Source organism: Cydia amplana, chromosome 23, assembly GCF_948474715.1.
Source record: "Cydia amplana chromosome 23, ilCydAmpl1.1, whole genome shotgun sequence".
In the NCBI taxonomy this organism is placed as follows: Eukaryota; Metazoa; Arthropoda; class Insecta; order Lepidoptera; family Tortricidae; genus Cydia; species Cydia amplana.
Genome location: NC_086091.1, coordinates 6,904,380 through 6,921,057, shown reverse-complemented (window position 1 = coordinate 6,921,057; position 16,678 = coordinate 6,904,380). Strand labels below are relative to the sequence as shown.

Here is a 16,678-nt window from a genome sequence, read left to right as displayed (position 1 = left end):
GGATTGTGTTAAGTGTCATATTTTCCATTTGCATCAGTGCCCGATCCTCTCCGACTGCGACGTATCTCTCCTCCGGGTCCTGGGCCGCGCGGTCCGCAGCATCCACTTCCTCCAGGGCACCACCATCTTCCAGGAGAACGACGTGACCCACCACCTGTACTTCGTGTACAGCGGCCAGCTCCAGCTGAGGACCACTCACTTGGCAGATGGAGTTTGCAAGGTCACTAAACTTGATGTTGGAAGGTAAGATAAGAAAAAAAAAAAAAAAAGATCAAGCAGGCATGTCTCACTCCGCGATTTCGTCGCTTTGCTACAGGTACATCCGTTCGGCCCCAATTTTGGGGAAAGCCATAAGCCGCGCGTGGCGCTGTCGCCACCTAGCGGCCATATCTGTGCTGATCGTAACAGACGCGTTTTGTTAGAGAGTGAGTCTTCTGTACTTAGTACTGTTATTTATTCTGTGGTTCAAGACATTTATTCCGTTGTTTTTTCCACGGTAGCTCTCTAATGACTAGGGAATTTATTTATTTAAGCCATAATAATACATAGGCAATACGTTGAACATTTTATAGTAGAAAAGGGGTTTCAATCTATATGTGGAAGGGTGGCACCGTCGTCTTTCTGCTTCTGCGCCTTCCCAAATACAATTGCAAATGCCTTTATTTCCGAGTCTACGATCCAACAATCCGCAGCATACACTAATATTAAAAATACTTTTAAATAATTTTCCTTATTTTATTTTTATTTTTACTTTATTAGGTACACTAAACAGACATCGTACAATATCATGGGTAATACAATTGTACATTATGGCTTAAATCTAGCACGAGATCCAAAACAAGTGTAAACAGCATGTTTTACAATTTAGCGGAAATATTACAAACTAATTAACACCATATTATAGCTACAGTGAAAAATATCAGAGAAGAAAAAACTATCTAAACATTACAATATAACGAGTAACGAACTTTACATATAAAGACTATTAAACATCACAGATGAAACAAACTTAGAGGATTAAGGCAGATGTCATCAGTTTAGTGGGAGAAGAGGACGCCAGCCAAGCACTTCCTAAACCTAGCGATGTGAGGGTCAAAAATATCAATGCCCCTACCGCGATGATCACCGGCTGTTAAATCGTTATATTGGCGGCACATTCTTGTAATTGGATTATAGAATGAAGTGTTGTTTTTGTACACTCTAAGTGCGAAAAGTTTAGTGTTACGACCTCTAAATCTAGGTGTGTTAAAGGTAATGGATGATAATAGTGCAGCAGAGTCAATTTTTGAGTGTATAATTTTATTTGGGTTTATTGGTCGAATCTAAAAAACTGAGTCGGTCTACGGATGTTTACCTACTTGCATGCCGGCAGCATGGCAGGCAACCTGTCGGACGCGGTGTCATGGCGCGTGCGCTCACGCCTGGTGGCAGCCACAGACGTGCAGCTCCTCCGGATGCGCTCCAAGGCGTTCTATGACATCGTCCGGGACTGCTTCCCGGTAGTGCTGCAGCTTATGGCCACGCATCGACAAGATAATGAGGTTAGATCGTCTATAGGGTAGGGTTTGAAGACCGGTCTGGCCTAGTGGGTAGCGACTCTGCCTGTGAAGCCGATGGTCCTGGGTTCGAATCTCGGTAAGGGCATTTATTTGGGTGACCACAGATATTTGTTCCTGAGTCTTGGGTGTTTTCTATGTATTTATCTATACATATAATAAAGCTGAAGAGGGTCGTAAGTTTGTACATGGAAGATATTTCAAAAAAATTTGGCTGGGGATACTTAGAATCGATAACATAACTCGTTCCAAAAGTTTTTTTTAATTTTTGTCTGTTTGTATGTTTATCTGTTTATTTGACCGCGCATCACGTGAAAACGGCTGAACGGATTTTGATGCAAACTTTACTAATCGGTCAAGAAAATTATGTATTTATGTATTTGTATATTATATATATCGTTGTCTGAGTACCCAGAGTTGTCGCTGGTGGCCTAGCGGTTGGCGCTGGTGGCCTAGCGGTAAGAGCGTGCGACTTGCAATCCGGAGGTCGCGGGTTCGAACCTCGGCTCGTACCAATGAGTTTTTCGGAACTTATGTACGAAATATCATTTGATATTAACCAGTCGCTTTTCGGTGAAGGAAACAGGAAGGAAAACATCGTGAGGAAACCGGACTAATCCCAATACGGGCCTAGTTTACCCTCTGGGTTGGAAGGTCAAATGGCAGTCGCTTTCGTAAAACTAGTGCCCACGCCAATTCCTGGGATTAGTTGCCAAGCGGACCCCAGGCTCCCAAGAGCCGTGGCCAAAATGCCGGGACAACGCGAGGAAGAAGAAGTTGTCTGAGTACCCACAATAACACAAGCCTTCTTGAGCTTACTGTGGGACTTAGTCAATCTGTGTAAGAATGTCCTATAATATTTATTTATAGGGATCGTGCGCGTTGGAAGGTTTATCATTGATTATCAAAGTATTATCTTGTGGCCTAAGTATTAAATAAAAACAAACACTTTCCACAAAAAGGTCTTCTTTGTTGGGGCATTACGTGACGCACATAGCAGTATTATTTAGGTACTGCTGGTACCTATTCTGTGACCGCATGTGTGATTTGCATGCTTCTTTAAGTAAAATGTACGCATTAAAAATCACCTTCCAACTACTTATGTTTACTACTATACAAGTACTACATTTTCCCAAATAAATATATTTATAATCTTATACGTTGTTTCAGTTATGTATAAAAGCTAACGCTACTAGTGAATTTCTGCGGACGTCAAAGCCCCTGGACACGAAAATCATCAAGCATCTCGCGAGCGGCCTAGTCCAGGTACCTACCCTGTTTGGTGTGGTCAAATGACTTGCGTTTAAATAAATTATTCACTTTGGGCCTGACAGCAGCGCCGCCTGGCGGGCATGGGACATATTTCACCAGAGAATAGGCTAGATTACAAATTTTCATTAATGGATCAATCGATAGTTTGTTTTTGGGATCAAATGTCTATATGGAACCCATTGCATTAAAGCAATACAAAAGTCAGAAATGATAGTCAAAGTCCGAGAGTCGTAGTTACTTCAATCGCGAAACGCTCCTAACAAAACGATAAGTGAACGTGACGTCAAGGTCACTGAGAGCTGAGAGCCTATCTTGAAATATGGACAAAACAAGAAAATTGCGCTTTTGTCGTTGACATACGATCTTTTTTTGGATAAAATGTAAGGAATCGAATGGTGGGTGGCTTTTTTACTTTTTGGAAGTTAAAAAAAACTTAAATTTTGAAACTTTCAGGTCCTGTATTTTTTGTATTCTTTATTACCTACACGTAGTCAAAACTTTCTCTACGTTATTGGTGCTAACTGAAAACTTATCCGCAGGTATTCCTCATAATAACCTCCATGGTCTGCGTGTACACGGACCTGTACAACGCCGGGTTCCAGAACAACTCTGTGCCGGTTTTGGCGTCGTTGTACACGCTAGACGTATGCTTTCTGCTCAACATTATGCTGCACTTTACGGGGCCGCGACTAGTACTTTTCACGACTCTTCTCTTTCCGCACAGACTCGAACTGAAAACTTATCCACAGGTATTCCTCATAATAACGTCCATGGTCTGCGTGTACACGGACCTGTACAACGCCGGGTTCCAGAACAACTCTGTGCCGGTTTTGGCGTCGTTGTACACGCTAGACGTATGCTTTCTGCTCAAGATTGTGCTGCACTTTACGGTGCCGCGACTAGTGAAGCTGCCGACTGAGGAATATGAGAATGCCAAGATGATGTTAGTGTATATGTCACCGTAAAATTGTAAACACTCGTCATATTATAATCTCGCTAGTTACATTATAAACTGACGGTAGGGAGATTATAATCTAACCTAACCTAACCTACGTTAGATTATAAACTAACGGGTTCACAATCTTACGGTGTCATATATAATTTGGAATGACTCTCAATTGATATCATGTTATGTTAGATAGAAGCAACCAAAGTCTCCAGTTTCCAGTGCAGGAGGCTACAATCAAGCCAGCTTTTTTAAAGGTTCCGTACCCAACTCCACTGTCTGTCTGTCTTTTACCAGGTTGTATGTCATGAACCGTGATAGCTAGACAGTTGAAATGTTCACAGAATGATGTATTTCTGGCGGTTTAGCACGAGTTGCGTTCTCGCGCGCGACTCCATACGTCTTGCGCGACTTCAAGTATGGACTCGCGCGCGAGAACGCAACTCATGCTAGACCGCCTGTTGCCGCTATACCAACAAATACTATAAACAGAATTACGTTAATTGTATGGGAACGTTGTATGGGATATCCCTAAAGTTGTTCAGTATCTGCTTGGATCAACTTAGATTCAGGTACAACGCAATATAGGCACAGGGCAAATATTGAGCCTCAAACATTGACCTCAGTGCGAGGCCCAAGGTGAAAGCCTGATATCGAAATACATTTTTAACTTAGGTTGTTTATATCTGTCCAATATCTTGGTCCAATGTGTATTTGCGTCTCACATTTTGCTTAATTAGAGAGTGAGACGCAATGCACATTGGACAAAGAAATTGGACAGGTGGAATACTACCCTTAACATTTACAAATAAAATCAACATATATTAAACAGATACATATTCACATTTATTAGACGGGTCTATCGCGAAATTTATTTTATTACATTTATTTACCGACGTTTCGCACATGTTTATCGACGTCGGTAAATAAAGGTAATAAAATAAATTTCGCTATAGCTCCGTCTATAAATGTGAATAGTGTTCAAAACGCGAAAGTTTTAAATATTATATTGTACAGGTACTTCAAGAGCACGGAATTCAAAATGGACGTGGCTTCATTTGTGCCCATCGAGTTGTTCTGCTTGTTGAAGAGAGATCCTTGGCTCTTACTGTCTTGTCTGCGTCTCAACAGGGTGCTGAGACTTGTGAGTCCTTCATTTTGACTCTTTACCACCATTTACTAACCCGGGGTTAACCGGTTAAACCTGGAGTTACCATGGTTACCAGTGCAATTAGCCCTTAAGGTTTACCCGAAGGCCACGGAACGTACGCTCCTGGCGACGATGGCGTGTACGGTAGACGCTGATGCCAGGTGGCAGTCAGCGTTAGATGATCTACCGCGACGCGAAAATCGATATTTCGTTGTTTGCCTCTCTATGGCTTAAATATGCAAGAGTGATCGTACGTACACGCTCGGAGAGTGCGTCTCGTGGCAATGGCAATCTGTAAATGTTATTGGTAGTAGTAGGAACCATTTTCACCTTTATTTAATGTATTCAACCATTGAGAAATTACTTAGTAGTCTTAGTACATGTATTGTTACAGTCAACAGTCTACAAATACCTGAAACGCTATCAGAAGCGAGCCACAGAGAACCTGTTGTTCAGCGCCTTGACTCTCGTCATGTGGTTTACAATTTTAATCCACTGTTTGACGTGTCTATGGTTCTTCATCGGGCTTAGCGTAGACCGCGCTGAACCGGGGCAGTCTTGGAAATATAACGGTAAATATAAGTATATAACTAGCTTAATAATAAGTACACTGATTTTCATGATGTAGTTTACAATCACATATAGTGTTTGAAACGTGGTGCTCTCTGGCAAGCGCCTTACATATTACATAAATAAAATGCAAAGAACTGCCACTTTTAAGAAAAATTGTTATGCGATGTGTGTAAATCTATTTAATAAGCTACCGAACAACATAAGAGAACTGCCTTATAGTAAATTTAAAAGAGGACTCTTTCAATGGCTGCTGGATTCGACATTTTATTCTATTAATGAATACCTAGTTAATCAACAATCTAGTTATGACAATTGAGATATGTGATATATTATTATTTTCTGACAGTAGTGACAGTGTATTTTTATTTTTACTTTATTTTTAATTTTGTTGATATTTAATTTTACAAAACAAGCTTAAATAGGTTAAGTTAGAAATATATTACACTAACATTTGCATGCTGCATAGTCAGTTAAGAAAGATGGGAGTTGAAAATGTATATTTTAAAGAAAGAACTTGTATATAACCTTTTTTAACGCAAATAAATGATTATGATTATGATTATGATTATGATTACAGAATACAGATGTAGTGCATAATTGTTTTCCATCGTATTTTCTCGGAAACGTTTTTGTCATGCTACTTCAGTCAGCTTCAGTACGTTTTGTACCGAGACTGACTGAAATAGCAAGACACGTTCGTACGTTTCCGTGAGAATTCGATGGAAAATAATCATGCACTACATCTGTATGTATGCAAATTCAATTTTCAGCTTCATAGGAAACCGGGAAGTGGGTCAATTTTAATTACATAGGTAGCAATTAAAAGCTTGTAAAATTATAAACTTTGTTTCTTGCAGATTCCGGGGACCCGCTTTGCGACAGCAAATACATCTGCAGCTTGCACTTTGTGCTGACAAGCTTCGATCACAGCGGTGTTGCTGACATTATGCCAAAGAAGGAGATAGAGGTACCTAACCTACAGTGTCATTATTGCTGACACTGTACTGTGCAGCGATGAATATACCTGGAGCGTGTATTTTGTGCTGACACGCTTCCAACGGGGTTGCTGATATTATGCCCAAGAAGGGGCTAGAGGTACCTACAAACTACACACACCACACTACCACTGATTTAAACTTTCACGATTTTTACACATTATTAAATTGTACAACGGGACTTAATCGCGTATCTAAGCTTAGTAAGTGCGGGTAGTTCGAAAACCTCGCACGGTTAGAAGATGCTGATGTCAACTTAAGCCAGTCTTCTCCGAGACCACGGGGACAACGCCGTTCTCGAAACGTCGGAGGTAAATCTTAAAACTTAGATACGCGATTAAGTCCCGTTGTACAATTTAATAATGTACATTATCATTATTGCTGACACTACTGTGCACACGCTACAAACGGAGTTGCTGACACTATAATGTCAAAGAAGGAGATAGAGGTACCTACAAACTACAGTGTCATTATTGCTGACACTGTACTGAGCTGCGACGAATATATCTGCAGCGTGCAGACAAGTTTCGATCACAGCGGTGTTGCTGACATTATGCCAAAGAAGGAGATAGAGGTACCTACCTACAAACTACAGTCAGGCGTGGCTCACTCCGCGATTTCTCGCTTTGCTACAGGTAGCTAAAAGTACATCCGTTCCACACCAATTTTGGGCAAAGCCATAAGCCGCGCGTGGCGCTGTCGCCACCTAGCGGCCATATCTGTGCTGATCGTAACAGACGCGTTTTGTTAGAGAGTGAGTCTTCTGTACCTAGTACTATTATTTATTCTGTGCTATAGTGTCAGACACTGTACTGTGCACCGACGAATATACCTGGAGCGTGTATTTTGTGCTGACACGCTTCCAACGGGGTTGCTGACATTATGTCCAAGAAGGAGATGGAGGTACAGCTACCATTATTATTCGGTATCATTATTGCTGAGACCGTATTGTGCAGCGACGAGTATACCAGGCGGCTTAGCCAAGGTGACGATCGCTTGCGCTTCGCCTTCGCCATCGATGCGCTTTGTGTATCTTCTCTCTTGCATATTAGCGTGACGGTGACAGTTGCGTTTCGTTCGCTACGTAGCGATAGCGATTGGGATGTTGTCTACGGGGCTTGCACCGGCAGCGCGTATTTTGTGCAGACAAGCTTCGCTCACAACGGCATTGCTGACATTATGCCCAACAAAAAAGTTTTACTTTCATTAAAAAAAGAGTACCCTCTTTCCCATCTCTTCCATCTTAAAGGCCGGCAAATTGCTAGCAACTTCTCTGATGTTGCAGTTGTTGGTCTGCTCTTATGCCTCTGATATCATAAAAAACCGGACAAGTGCGAGTCGGACTCGCCCACCGAGGGTTCCGTACTTTTTAGTTACCGTTGTTATAGCGGCAATAGAAATACATCATCTGTGAAAATATCAACTATCACAGTTCATGAGATACAGACTGGTGACTGACAGACGGACAGAGGAGTCTTCAGGTTTAAGAATCTTTATTTCTCAAGAAGATATAACAGAACTTCACTTAAATGAGGAAAATTTACATCAAATTGTTAGTAAATTATACATGCACAATTAACATAATTATTGTTACTATACCTATATAACTATACTAGCGACCCGCCCCGGCTTCGCACGGGTTAACAAATTATACATAAACCTTCCTCTTGAATCACTCTATCTATTAAAAACCCCGCATCAAAATACGTTGCATAGTTTTAAAGATCAAAGCATACATACAGACAGACAGACAGACAGCGGGAAGCGACTAATTAAATATGAATAGCGGGAAGCGACTTTGTTTTATACTATGTAGTGTAGTGTGTAGTGTTGTTTTATACTATGTAGTGATATAGATTTTTAAAAGATTGTCAACGCGCATGCGACACCTCTGGAGTTGCGGGCGCCCACAAAGTACGGCAGCCGATTAATAACAGGGGGGTTGCAAGTAATAGGGTCCCGTTCTTAGAGTCTGTGCGGAAAAAAATGAGTCGTGGAATGTATCGGGCCCCGTACATTCCACGACTCTTCTCTTTCCGCACAGACTACACGTTGGGTACGGAACGTTGTTTGCAGGTGGTGTACGTGTCAGTTCTCCTGATCATCTCGCAGCTGATGTACGTGGTATACGTGGGGGAGTTCTCCAACATCGTGCATTACGCGTCCTTCCGCGCCTTCAGCTACTACGCCAAGTTTCTGGAGCTTCAGGTAAAATTTATAACAATTAACTCATGGTAGACCTACCTGAGGCAGTTAGTAAGAAGCTATCGTGGTTAATTGCGAAATAATTGAAAGTTATGACTGCGTGTGACTATTTAATGTAGTTTGGTTAAGTAAGTTAAATTTAAATACGTATCTACCTTATTAGATTTACTTCCAAAAGTCAGCTGGCATCTACTACAAAAACTAACGGTTGAGGTTGAGACAAGCGGTAGGTAGACCTGACCTTCACGCTTTTTTAATACCACTTCGGTGGCAAACAAGCATACGGGCCGCCTGATGGTAAGCAGTCACCGAAGCCTATGGACGCCTTTTAATTATCTCAAAAATGAAACGTACAAAGACCATTTGAAATACCTACTTCGCTTATTCATTTCTTGCTTTATCCACTTGATCCTATTACAGAATGTTTCCAAATAATCCGACCCATTGTTTTGGTTGTATACCTTATCTTCAGAAATACTACATCTTTAAAGCGAATTTGAAGCGCAGTAACCCTATTACGAGTGACCCACAAGAAAATATATCTCACGCGCTAGAAATAAACTTCTCGTCTCTTGTACAATACAATACTGCTAGAAAAATAACAGTTTCTGATTCGACCAGGGGGCCTAACCAAGTTGACGATTGCTTACGCTTCGCTATCGAATCGCTTTGTGTCTCTCTATTACTACTCTTCCATATATGTGACATTGACAGTTGCGTTTCGTTCGCTACGGAGCGTTAGCGATTGGCATGTTGACTGGCCATAATTCATAATTTCATAATTCATAATTTATAATTTCATAATTCATAATTCATTTATTGCATTTATAATCATGTGTTACATAAGGTCTTACAAAGGGCATTTTACAGCTAGCGTTCACATGAACCCCGTTAGGGTACATAGCAATGTACTTAACTAAAACTTAATACTAAAGTAAATTAGTGGAAAATAATTAAAAATTTAACAATTAATAAAAATATTTTTCATTTTGACTAGTTTACAAAGTAATAGGTTAAATTTAACGTCGACAATAAAATAAATTAGTTCAATTTATGTATAAGTAAGTATATAATTATTAAAAATTTCATTTAGGTATATGTAATAATTAATAAAAATAAAAATAAATTCCTGCCAGTCCTGTAAACACCAATATACTTCCTGCGCTCCACTGTGTGCCTGCTTCCTCGCACTTTTGACCTTCAGTTTTTTTAAGGACTTCCTAAAGAACAATCGCGTATCACCAGCACTGATCCGTCTGGTGAACAAGTACGCAGTGCTGCTGTGGCGAGAGGCGAGAGGGGAGCAGTTGCCTAAGTTTCTGGCCGGCGCGCCTCTTTGCCTCAAGTTAAAAGTCATGTGTCAAGCCTATAAGGATGTTGGGGATCAGGTAAAAAGACAATCGTAGGGCATACCCTACCTTTACACACCCTTATGTACCTAGAGCTATTATGACGGCGTCTTAACCTAGTCGGTAGTGACTAGTGACCATGCATAATCGCGCCCACAGAACATATTAAAGAGGGTAGAATGGCTATCGCGCGCAGTTAGTATCGGAACCGGTGTCGCCGCTCGTTCCTCTCCACATTTACTAACACTCGCGCAACGGTAGTAAAAACTAGCTAGCGCCTTGTGTGCGTGGTGAATGGATACGCCTCCTTTAGACCTCCTTTAGACAGATTTGATGTCTGGATTCTTAATCTGAACGTTATTGTGGCGCAAAAAGGCATGTTTACTTCGTTTTCGGTCAGCGCGCGCGAGTAGCATGCGAGCGTTTGCTCAAAACCGGCGGCGACACGTACCCTGCTCGCATCGCCATTCTAACTTGTTCTGTGATCGCGCCTCTATGTGCACTTCAATGGAATATAAATATATATGTTAACTAGCGACCCACCCCGGCTTCGCACGGGTTAACAAACTATTACACCTAAACCTTTCTCAAGAATCACTCTATTGATAGGTGAAAACCATCCATTAGAAGCTTTGTACATAACTTGCCTACTGTTTTAAATAAAATAATTCTATTATCGTAGCACCCCGTGTTCAAGAGCTGCGAGCCCGCTCTGCTCCGTCACATGGTCGGCTATCTCCGACCATACTACTACGACGGAAGTAAGTAAACACGAACCTCTCATATTTTCATAATTACAAGTGAAAGAAGCTAATCGATTCAATTCAATTCAATTCGACACCACGCTGCACGCCGGCGGCATCCCGTCTGATATCAAGTTGGATAAGTCGACGGGATTCAAAGTCATCATTGTTATTGTGTACAGACATGTACGTGGTGAAGCAGGGCGAGATCACCAACTCGATGTACCTCGTACACACCGGCGAGGTCCAGGAGATCAGCGAGAACTACGACGATTACGAGGACGAAGGCGTGAAACGAAGGATCTTTACCACGGGACAGTACTTTGGGATTGTGAGTGTAATGTGACTGACGATCCGGAATATAGTAAACTTAGGTAGACTTAGACTCTTCTCTTTCTGCACAGACTCTACACCCTGACAAGAATTTATTTGACCTTCGTCATGTTGCATTTAGGTACATAACAAAAGGACGAAGGATTGCGTAGCATTCTAATAAACAATAAATTAGTCGTTGACATACCCGATTCTGATCTGACATATTATTTGACTATATATGTACTTTACGTACCCACATTATTGCCATAATAATATGGTAAGCGGTTTGTGGCGTCCAACCTAGTGACACTGTCTCAGGCCCACTTATCGACTTCTGCTTCTAAAAACATACAGTGAAATCTCGATTCGAACTACTTTTTCGTAGAATGATGGTGTATTATTACCTTCATCAACGGCCTTGCTGAAAGATTTGCATCTGCTATTAAAGATTTTTATTTTCAGGAACAAGGATTAATTCGTGACAAGCCATATGACTATTCTTACCGAACTACGAGCAAGTCTCAAGTTCTGACGTTACTCTTAGATGACTGGGAGTATCTTTTACAGCACTTCCCAGACAGCAAGAAGCTGATAAATGACTATCAGAGTAGTCATCGTAGCAAGGACGATGGACCCCCACCTCCGTCTCCGGAGGCCAGTGGTACCCTAGGCACTCCGGGCGGCTCAGAGGAACAATGGAGTCCATGGGATGGACCTTCAGGGGGTCCAAATGTACCTCCAAGGGGCCCAGATGTAACTCCAGGTACACCTCCGGATATGAAACCGGGCGAACCAGAAAATCCAATCAGCAAGACAGCCTCTCTGATTGAAATAAAACGCACCATTTACGAGTATCCTGAGTCTCAAGAGACCGAGCGTGAACCCGCTGTGACTGATGGTCTAGAAGGAACATCAAAAGCCAAGTCTAAAACGGTGAAACAAAAAGGCGAAACTAAAGCTTCTTTATTATCGACTGAACGCCTGGGCGAGAAACAGAAAAGTGCCCTTAAGATTTCTGAAAAATCTATAAGAACTGAAACGTCTGTTAAGTTTCGCGAGGAACTGCCTCCCGCTAGCAGTTCAACACAACTTTTTGAACGAATTCGAAACGCAGCAAAAGCCGTAGACAACAAGCTGGCGAGTCGAAGTATTCGTGGCAATGACGACACGCCATCGCCAGAACTAATCAAAGAGTCAGAAGCCGTTGCACATCACAGCATCGAGGAATACTTAGCTTACAAGTACAAGATGCGTGAATCGTATCAATACCGTCCCAAAACGGAAGACGAAGACCAAATTGACTCTGACGCCAGAATGAGCCCCAGTCGTCAGATGCGGGTGAAACACCCCAACCAAACACAAAGCTCTATTCACGATGGTTCTGACAGGGACCACTTCGTGCATTCACAGCTAGCAGAGTCTATATATCGTGTCCATTCGCGAGAAAGTCGGAGTGCACCAGTTTTGAATCTTGAGAGACCTTTGGGTGACCATTATCCGTCTAACGTTTCGCTAATTGAACTTCCTTCAGCGACTGCCTCTGATGTAGACATACAGCCAAGAAAAAGTCCGTCTACTGTAGCACGAGAGGACTCACAAGCACCAATGACTTCCAAACAAGCCATGGAGGAATCTGACGAACCTGAACCCAAGAACGCGGATACTGATCAGTCTTATGATCGAGGAAGTAGAGAACCCAAGAAAAAACCGAAAGATGCTCATGTAACTAGAACGCCTTCGGCCACAGAACTTCTTGCGTTACCCGCTCCTTATGACAACTTAATGCAACAGCCATCATCAATTCCTGAAGAATTCTTTAACATAGCAAAACCAGACACATCTCATGATAATGATGCGGCTGGAGCGGCCTCTGCGGATGGTTCTGTCACTGTACCGAAACTGCTTGCGTTGCCACCCGCGCCTTCATCTGAATTGCCTACGACTGTGAAAGATGCACTGCCTGAAATTGCCCAGCCTGCAGAAATTGCTACTGAACGTGAACCATCTGTCACATCAATGCGCCTTTTACAAGAAGAAACTCTAACGCCTGTAGTGGGGCCCCCAAAAGATCAAGAAACTGACCTTGCTGCTTTGACAGAGGCTGAAATGCTACTAGAATCTGCAGCACCAACCACCAAAAACAGGCTATCCGACGAGGCTTTAAATATACCTAAAGAGAAACAAGCAGATGGCAGTGTTGAGTCTGAATCAGAGAGACAAAAGAGTGATGATGCTCACAAGTCAGAAGATCAGAACAAGCCGGGTGAGGAAAAAACTGATCAGGATAATGCTACAGATAATAATTATAAGGAACGCAAGGATAAAAAAGATTAACCCTTTGAACGCCTACTACTACTACTATCGACGTATGAAGGTGAAATTGAAGGGTTGAAATTCGGATAAGTGGATCTTTTAACCAGAGCATTCAGATTTATATTTCTATATATCATTTGTACAGTAGGTAACATTGTTATGTACCGATAAGCATAATATATTCTTTTGAGGTCCATTGGAGAGCGAGGATCTAATTATGTATAAAAATATTATGTATTGACATAATGCACTGTAATTGAAGCTTAAGTATCTTATTTGATTGTTCTTGAGCTAGGGTTTTTTTAAATAATTAAATAGTATAGGTTTAGTTAGTTCCGACATTCTGATTCTGAATAAAACATGAAGTATATTTTATTGTTGTTATTTTACTTGGAGTGCCAGAGGGTAGATAATTTTAAACAATAGGTACTTTACGATTCTACTGATAAGGACTAGATTAGCGTCTGTCTTTAATTAGGCATAGATATTATTTACAATAAAACAAAATTAAAAACACAATAAAAAAAGGGTGAATAATTATTTATTAACACGTTCACTGCGGCTCAAAATATTGCTAACTTTCAACTAGTGCTGTAAGAGGTCTTTACGCCTTAACTGTACCATTTCACCGGTGCGGTTAGGGGCCTTAAGACCACTCAAGGAACAAGAATATTAAAATGCTTTTATTCTCATGAAATTCACAAATTAGTGAATGATACTTATATAATGCTGTTTCTAAAGGACTATTTTGTCTTGTTTTGGCTTCGCCCGAAATTCTGATGTCAGAATATGGAATAATGACAAAAAATAATTAGGAGGCTTTTAGACCTCTTACAGCACTGAATTTGAGGTACATTTGTATTAACTTCTAGTGATGTTCCTAATAAAAATGCATTTTATCGATAAATCAAAAAACTTTATTATATATATAGGTACTGTAAGTGAATCACATATGACTGTTATAGAAACATTTAAGACACAGTGGCTTGTACAATCACTGCAGTAAGATTTAATTTTCTTAATTTTTTTATTGGCTTCCCGTCTGGAAGTATAGTAATATCTTCAAGGATTTTTATTCTACTAGAAGACGGCTCACTTACTGTGTTCGCTTTTGCAGTAACTTTTTGGTAAACTCGGCGATATTTTGGCACAGAGGTTTCGTCTTGCACTTCATTCTGATTCTGTGCTAATTGTAGAATTCTCCGACATCTCTTGTTTACACGACCCATGATTCATCACATTCGATAAGTACTTATTTTTAATATCACTCACTGACCAACAGCACTTCTTGGGTATTTAACTTAAATACTGAACACAATTGACGCTTACTACTTAGAATGTACGTACCTCACAAGCAAATGCTATATATTACGTACATTTCTCATAGACGCGTGCACATCACTGGGTCGTAGTTCGACTATCATAGACACAGACAGGTGCGGTAGGGGGCGGATAAGCCCGTACTACCTATATGAGGTCTTTAGACCCCCTATCCGCACTGGACGCACACTTTTCACTCTCAGTGCGATGAGAGGCCTTAAGACCTCCTGCGTGTTTTAAAGTGTCAAAAAATTCTACGTTATAATAGAAATCGAACCATATATTGGACTCTTTTCTACCTATACAATTCTATAAGCTACGAGGTCCGCACCAGAGCGAAACCACAATATTTGCTCCCGCACAGCCCGGGAGTACTAGCAGGGGGTCTTTAGACCTTCTATCGCAGTGAACGTGTTAAGATGTAAATCTAGTGGACGTTGCACTCTTTGATATTTTTAACATTTTTATTAAAATATCTTCTATGTGCCTATTTTCGAAGCGTCAAAACCACAGAACAAGTAGAATGGCGATGCGAGCAGGGTACGTGTCGCCGCCGGTTATGAGCAAACGCTCGCATGCTAATACTCGCCCGCGCTGACCGAAAAACGTAAACATGCCTTTTGCGCCACAATAACCTTCAGATTAAGAAGCCAAACATCAAATCTGCCTAAAGGAGGCATATCCATTCACCACGCACACAAGTTTTTACTACCGTTACACGAATGTTAGTAAATGTGGAGAGGAACGAGCGGCGACACCGGTTCCGATACTAACTGCGCGCGATAGCCATTCTAACCTCTTTAATATGTTCTGTGGTCAAAACGCTTTGCCTGTACAAAAATAAACAGGTAGCCAATATCTGATGGAATTTAATCTTATTTATTTATTTCACTTTATATGATATAAAATAATATGATTTGTATAAAATAAACGGCGATCATCTCATAAATGTAAGAGTTTACCAAATTCGAACAAACTTTAGCAGTATTCAGTAGTACAGGATTACTAAAAGCCTACAAAATATTCCTTGTGCTTTTTCATAATATCGAAGATATAAAATTCATAGAGTTTCTTGTCTTTAGCGTAATATTGGATCATAGTTGGTTGCGGTCCGAAGGCAGTCAGTTCTACTTCCAAGCTGACTTTAGTTGTTGGTCTGAGTTCTCTAGTAATAGTAGCATCTGGCTTGACAACATATATTGTCTTATCTACAAGCAAAACCGAACCTTTTTCCATGCCATTTAGGGGTGCAATTAGCGTGAGTTTATTAATTTGAGACGGTAAACCTACTACTTTCTTAGGTTCAGTGTTATCTGCATCATTAAATACATACACATTCTTTTTAGAATCAAAGTAATACATGTTTCCTTCAAAACCAAACACTAAAGCTTGTACATCTTTGACGAGTGCTACTTTTACGCTATTAGTTGCTTCATTATTGAGCTTAAACACTTCATGGTTTGCAGTTAAATAGTAAACAGTATTTGTCACATTATTATGCGCTAGTTGAATAATATTGTCAGTAACAGTGCCATGTTTCGCAGCACTATTATCAGCCTCATTATATTTGTAAATGCCATCATTAGCTCCAAAATAAATTACATTTTCATTAGTAGCTACGGCGTCTCTGCCATTGTCTAGTACTTTAATGGCTTTACCATCTTTGAAAACGTATAATCCTTTATCTATTGTTTCTTTATCAGTGTTATTGATTTCAGCTTCTACAAAAAATAGTGAATTTGGGCCATCATTTTGGAAGTTTAATTTGTTGAAGGGAACGTATATTTTGACGATGTGGTAATCGCTGGTGTAGATGATGTATTCCTCTTTGAAGAAGTTTTCCGTGACGACGACCGTTTCACGAGCGCTTTGTGCAGCTGTGCTCGCTAGAAGGAGACAGGATATAAATGGTAGGATCTTCATTTGGTAGCCTGAAATAGA

The 16,678-nt window shown here is 40.8% G+C and overlaps 2 protein-coding genes across 2 annotated transcripts in view; one reads left to right on the top strand and one right to left on the bottom strand.

The window, feature by feature from the left end:
• The window catches only part of LOC134658649 (uncharacterized), a 48,609-nt gene extending 35,171 nt beyond the window's left edge, over positions 1 to 13,438 (top strand). The window contains exons 34-47 of the mRNA XM_063514301.1: positions 38 to 243; positions 1,241 to 1,251; positions 1,336 to 1,541; positions 2,727 to 2,822; positions 3,368 to 3,472; positions 3,578 to 3,771; positions 4,792 to 4,918; positions 5,319 to 5,496; positions 6,355 to 6,464; positions 8,569 to 8,700; positions 9,912 to 10,085; positions 10,729 to 10,807; positions 10,972 to 11,120; positions 11,567 to 13,438. Of these exons, the coding sequence (XP_063370371.1) occupies positions 38 to 243; positions 1,241 to 1,251; positions 1,336 to 1,541; positions 2,727 to 2,822; positions 3,368 to 3,472; positions 3,578 to 3,771; positions 4,792 to 4,918; positions 5,319 to 5,496; positions 6,355 to 6,464; positions 8,569 to 8,700; positions 9,912 to 10,085; positions 10,729 to 10,807; positions 10,972 to 11,120; positions 11,567 to 13,438 (3,639 nt within the window). The remainder of the gene's footprint in view (positions 1 to 37; positions 244 to 1,240; positions 1,252 to 1,335; positions 1,542 to 2,726; positions 2,823 to 3,367; positions 3,473 to 3,577; positions 3,772 to 4,791; positions 4,919 to 5,318; positions 5,497 to 6,354; positions 6,465 to 8,568; positions 8,701 to 9,911; positions 10,086 to 10,728; positions 10,808 to 10,971; positions 11,121 to 11,566) is intronic.
• A 2,304-nt stretch (positions 13,439 to 15,742) lies between these two features.
• LOC134658716 (uncharacterized) lies at positions 15,743 to 16,678 on the bottom strand. The gene has a single exon (XM_063514369.1). The coding sequence runs from the start codon at positions 16,658 to 16,660 to the stop codon at positions 15,743 to 15,745; it is 918 nt and encodes a 305-aa protein (XP_063370439.1). The 5' UTR covers positions 16,661 to 16,678.

What these genes read in the sequence shown, in the direction of transcription:
- LOC134658716 (XM_063514369.1), bottom strand. Translation starts at nt 16,660, where the DNA reads ATGAAGATCCTACCATTTATATCCTGTCTCCTTCTAGCGAGCACAGCT.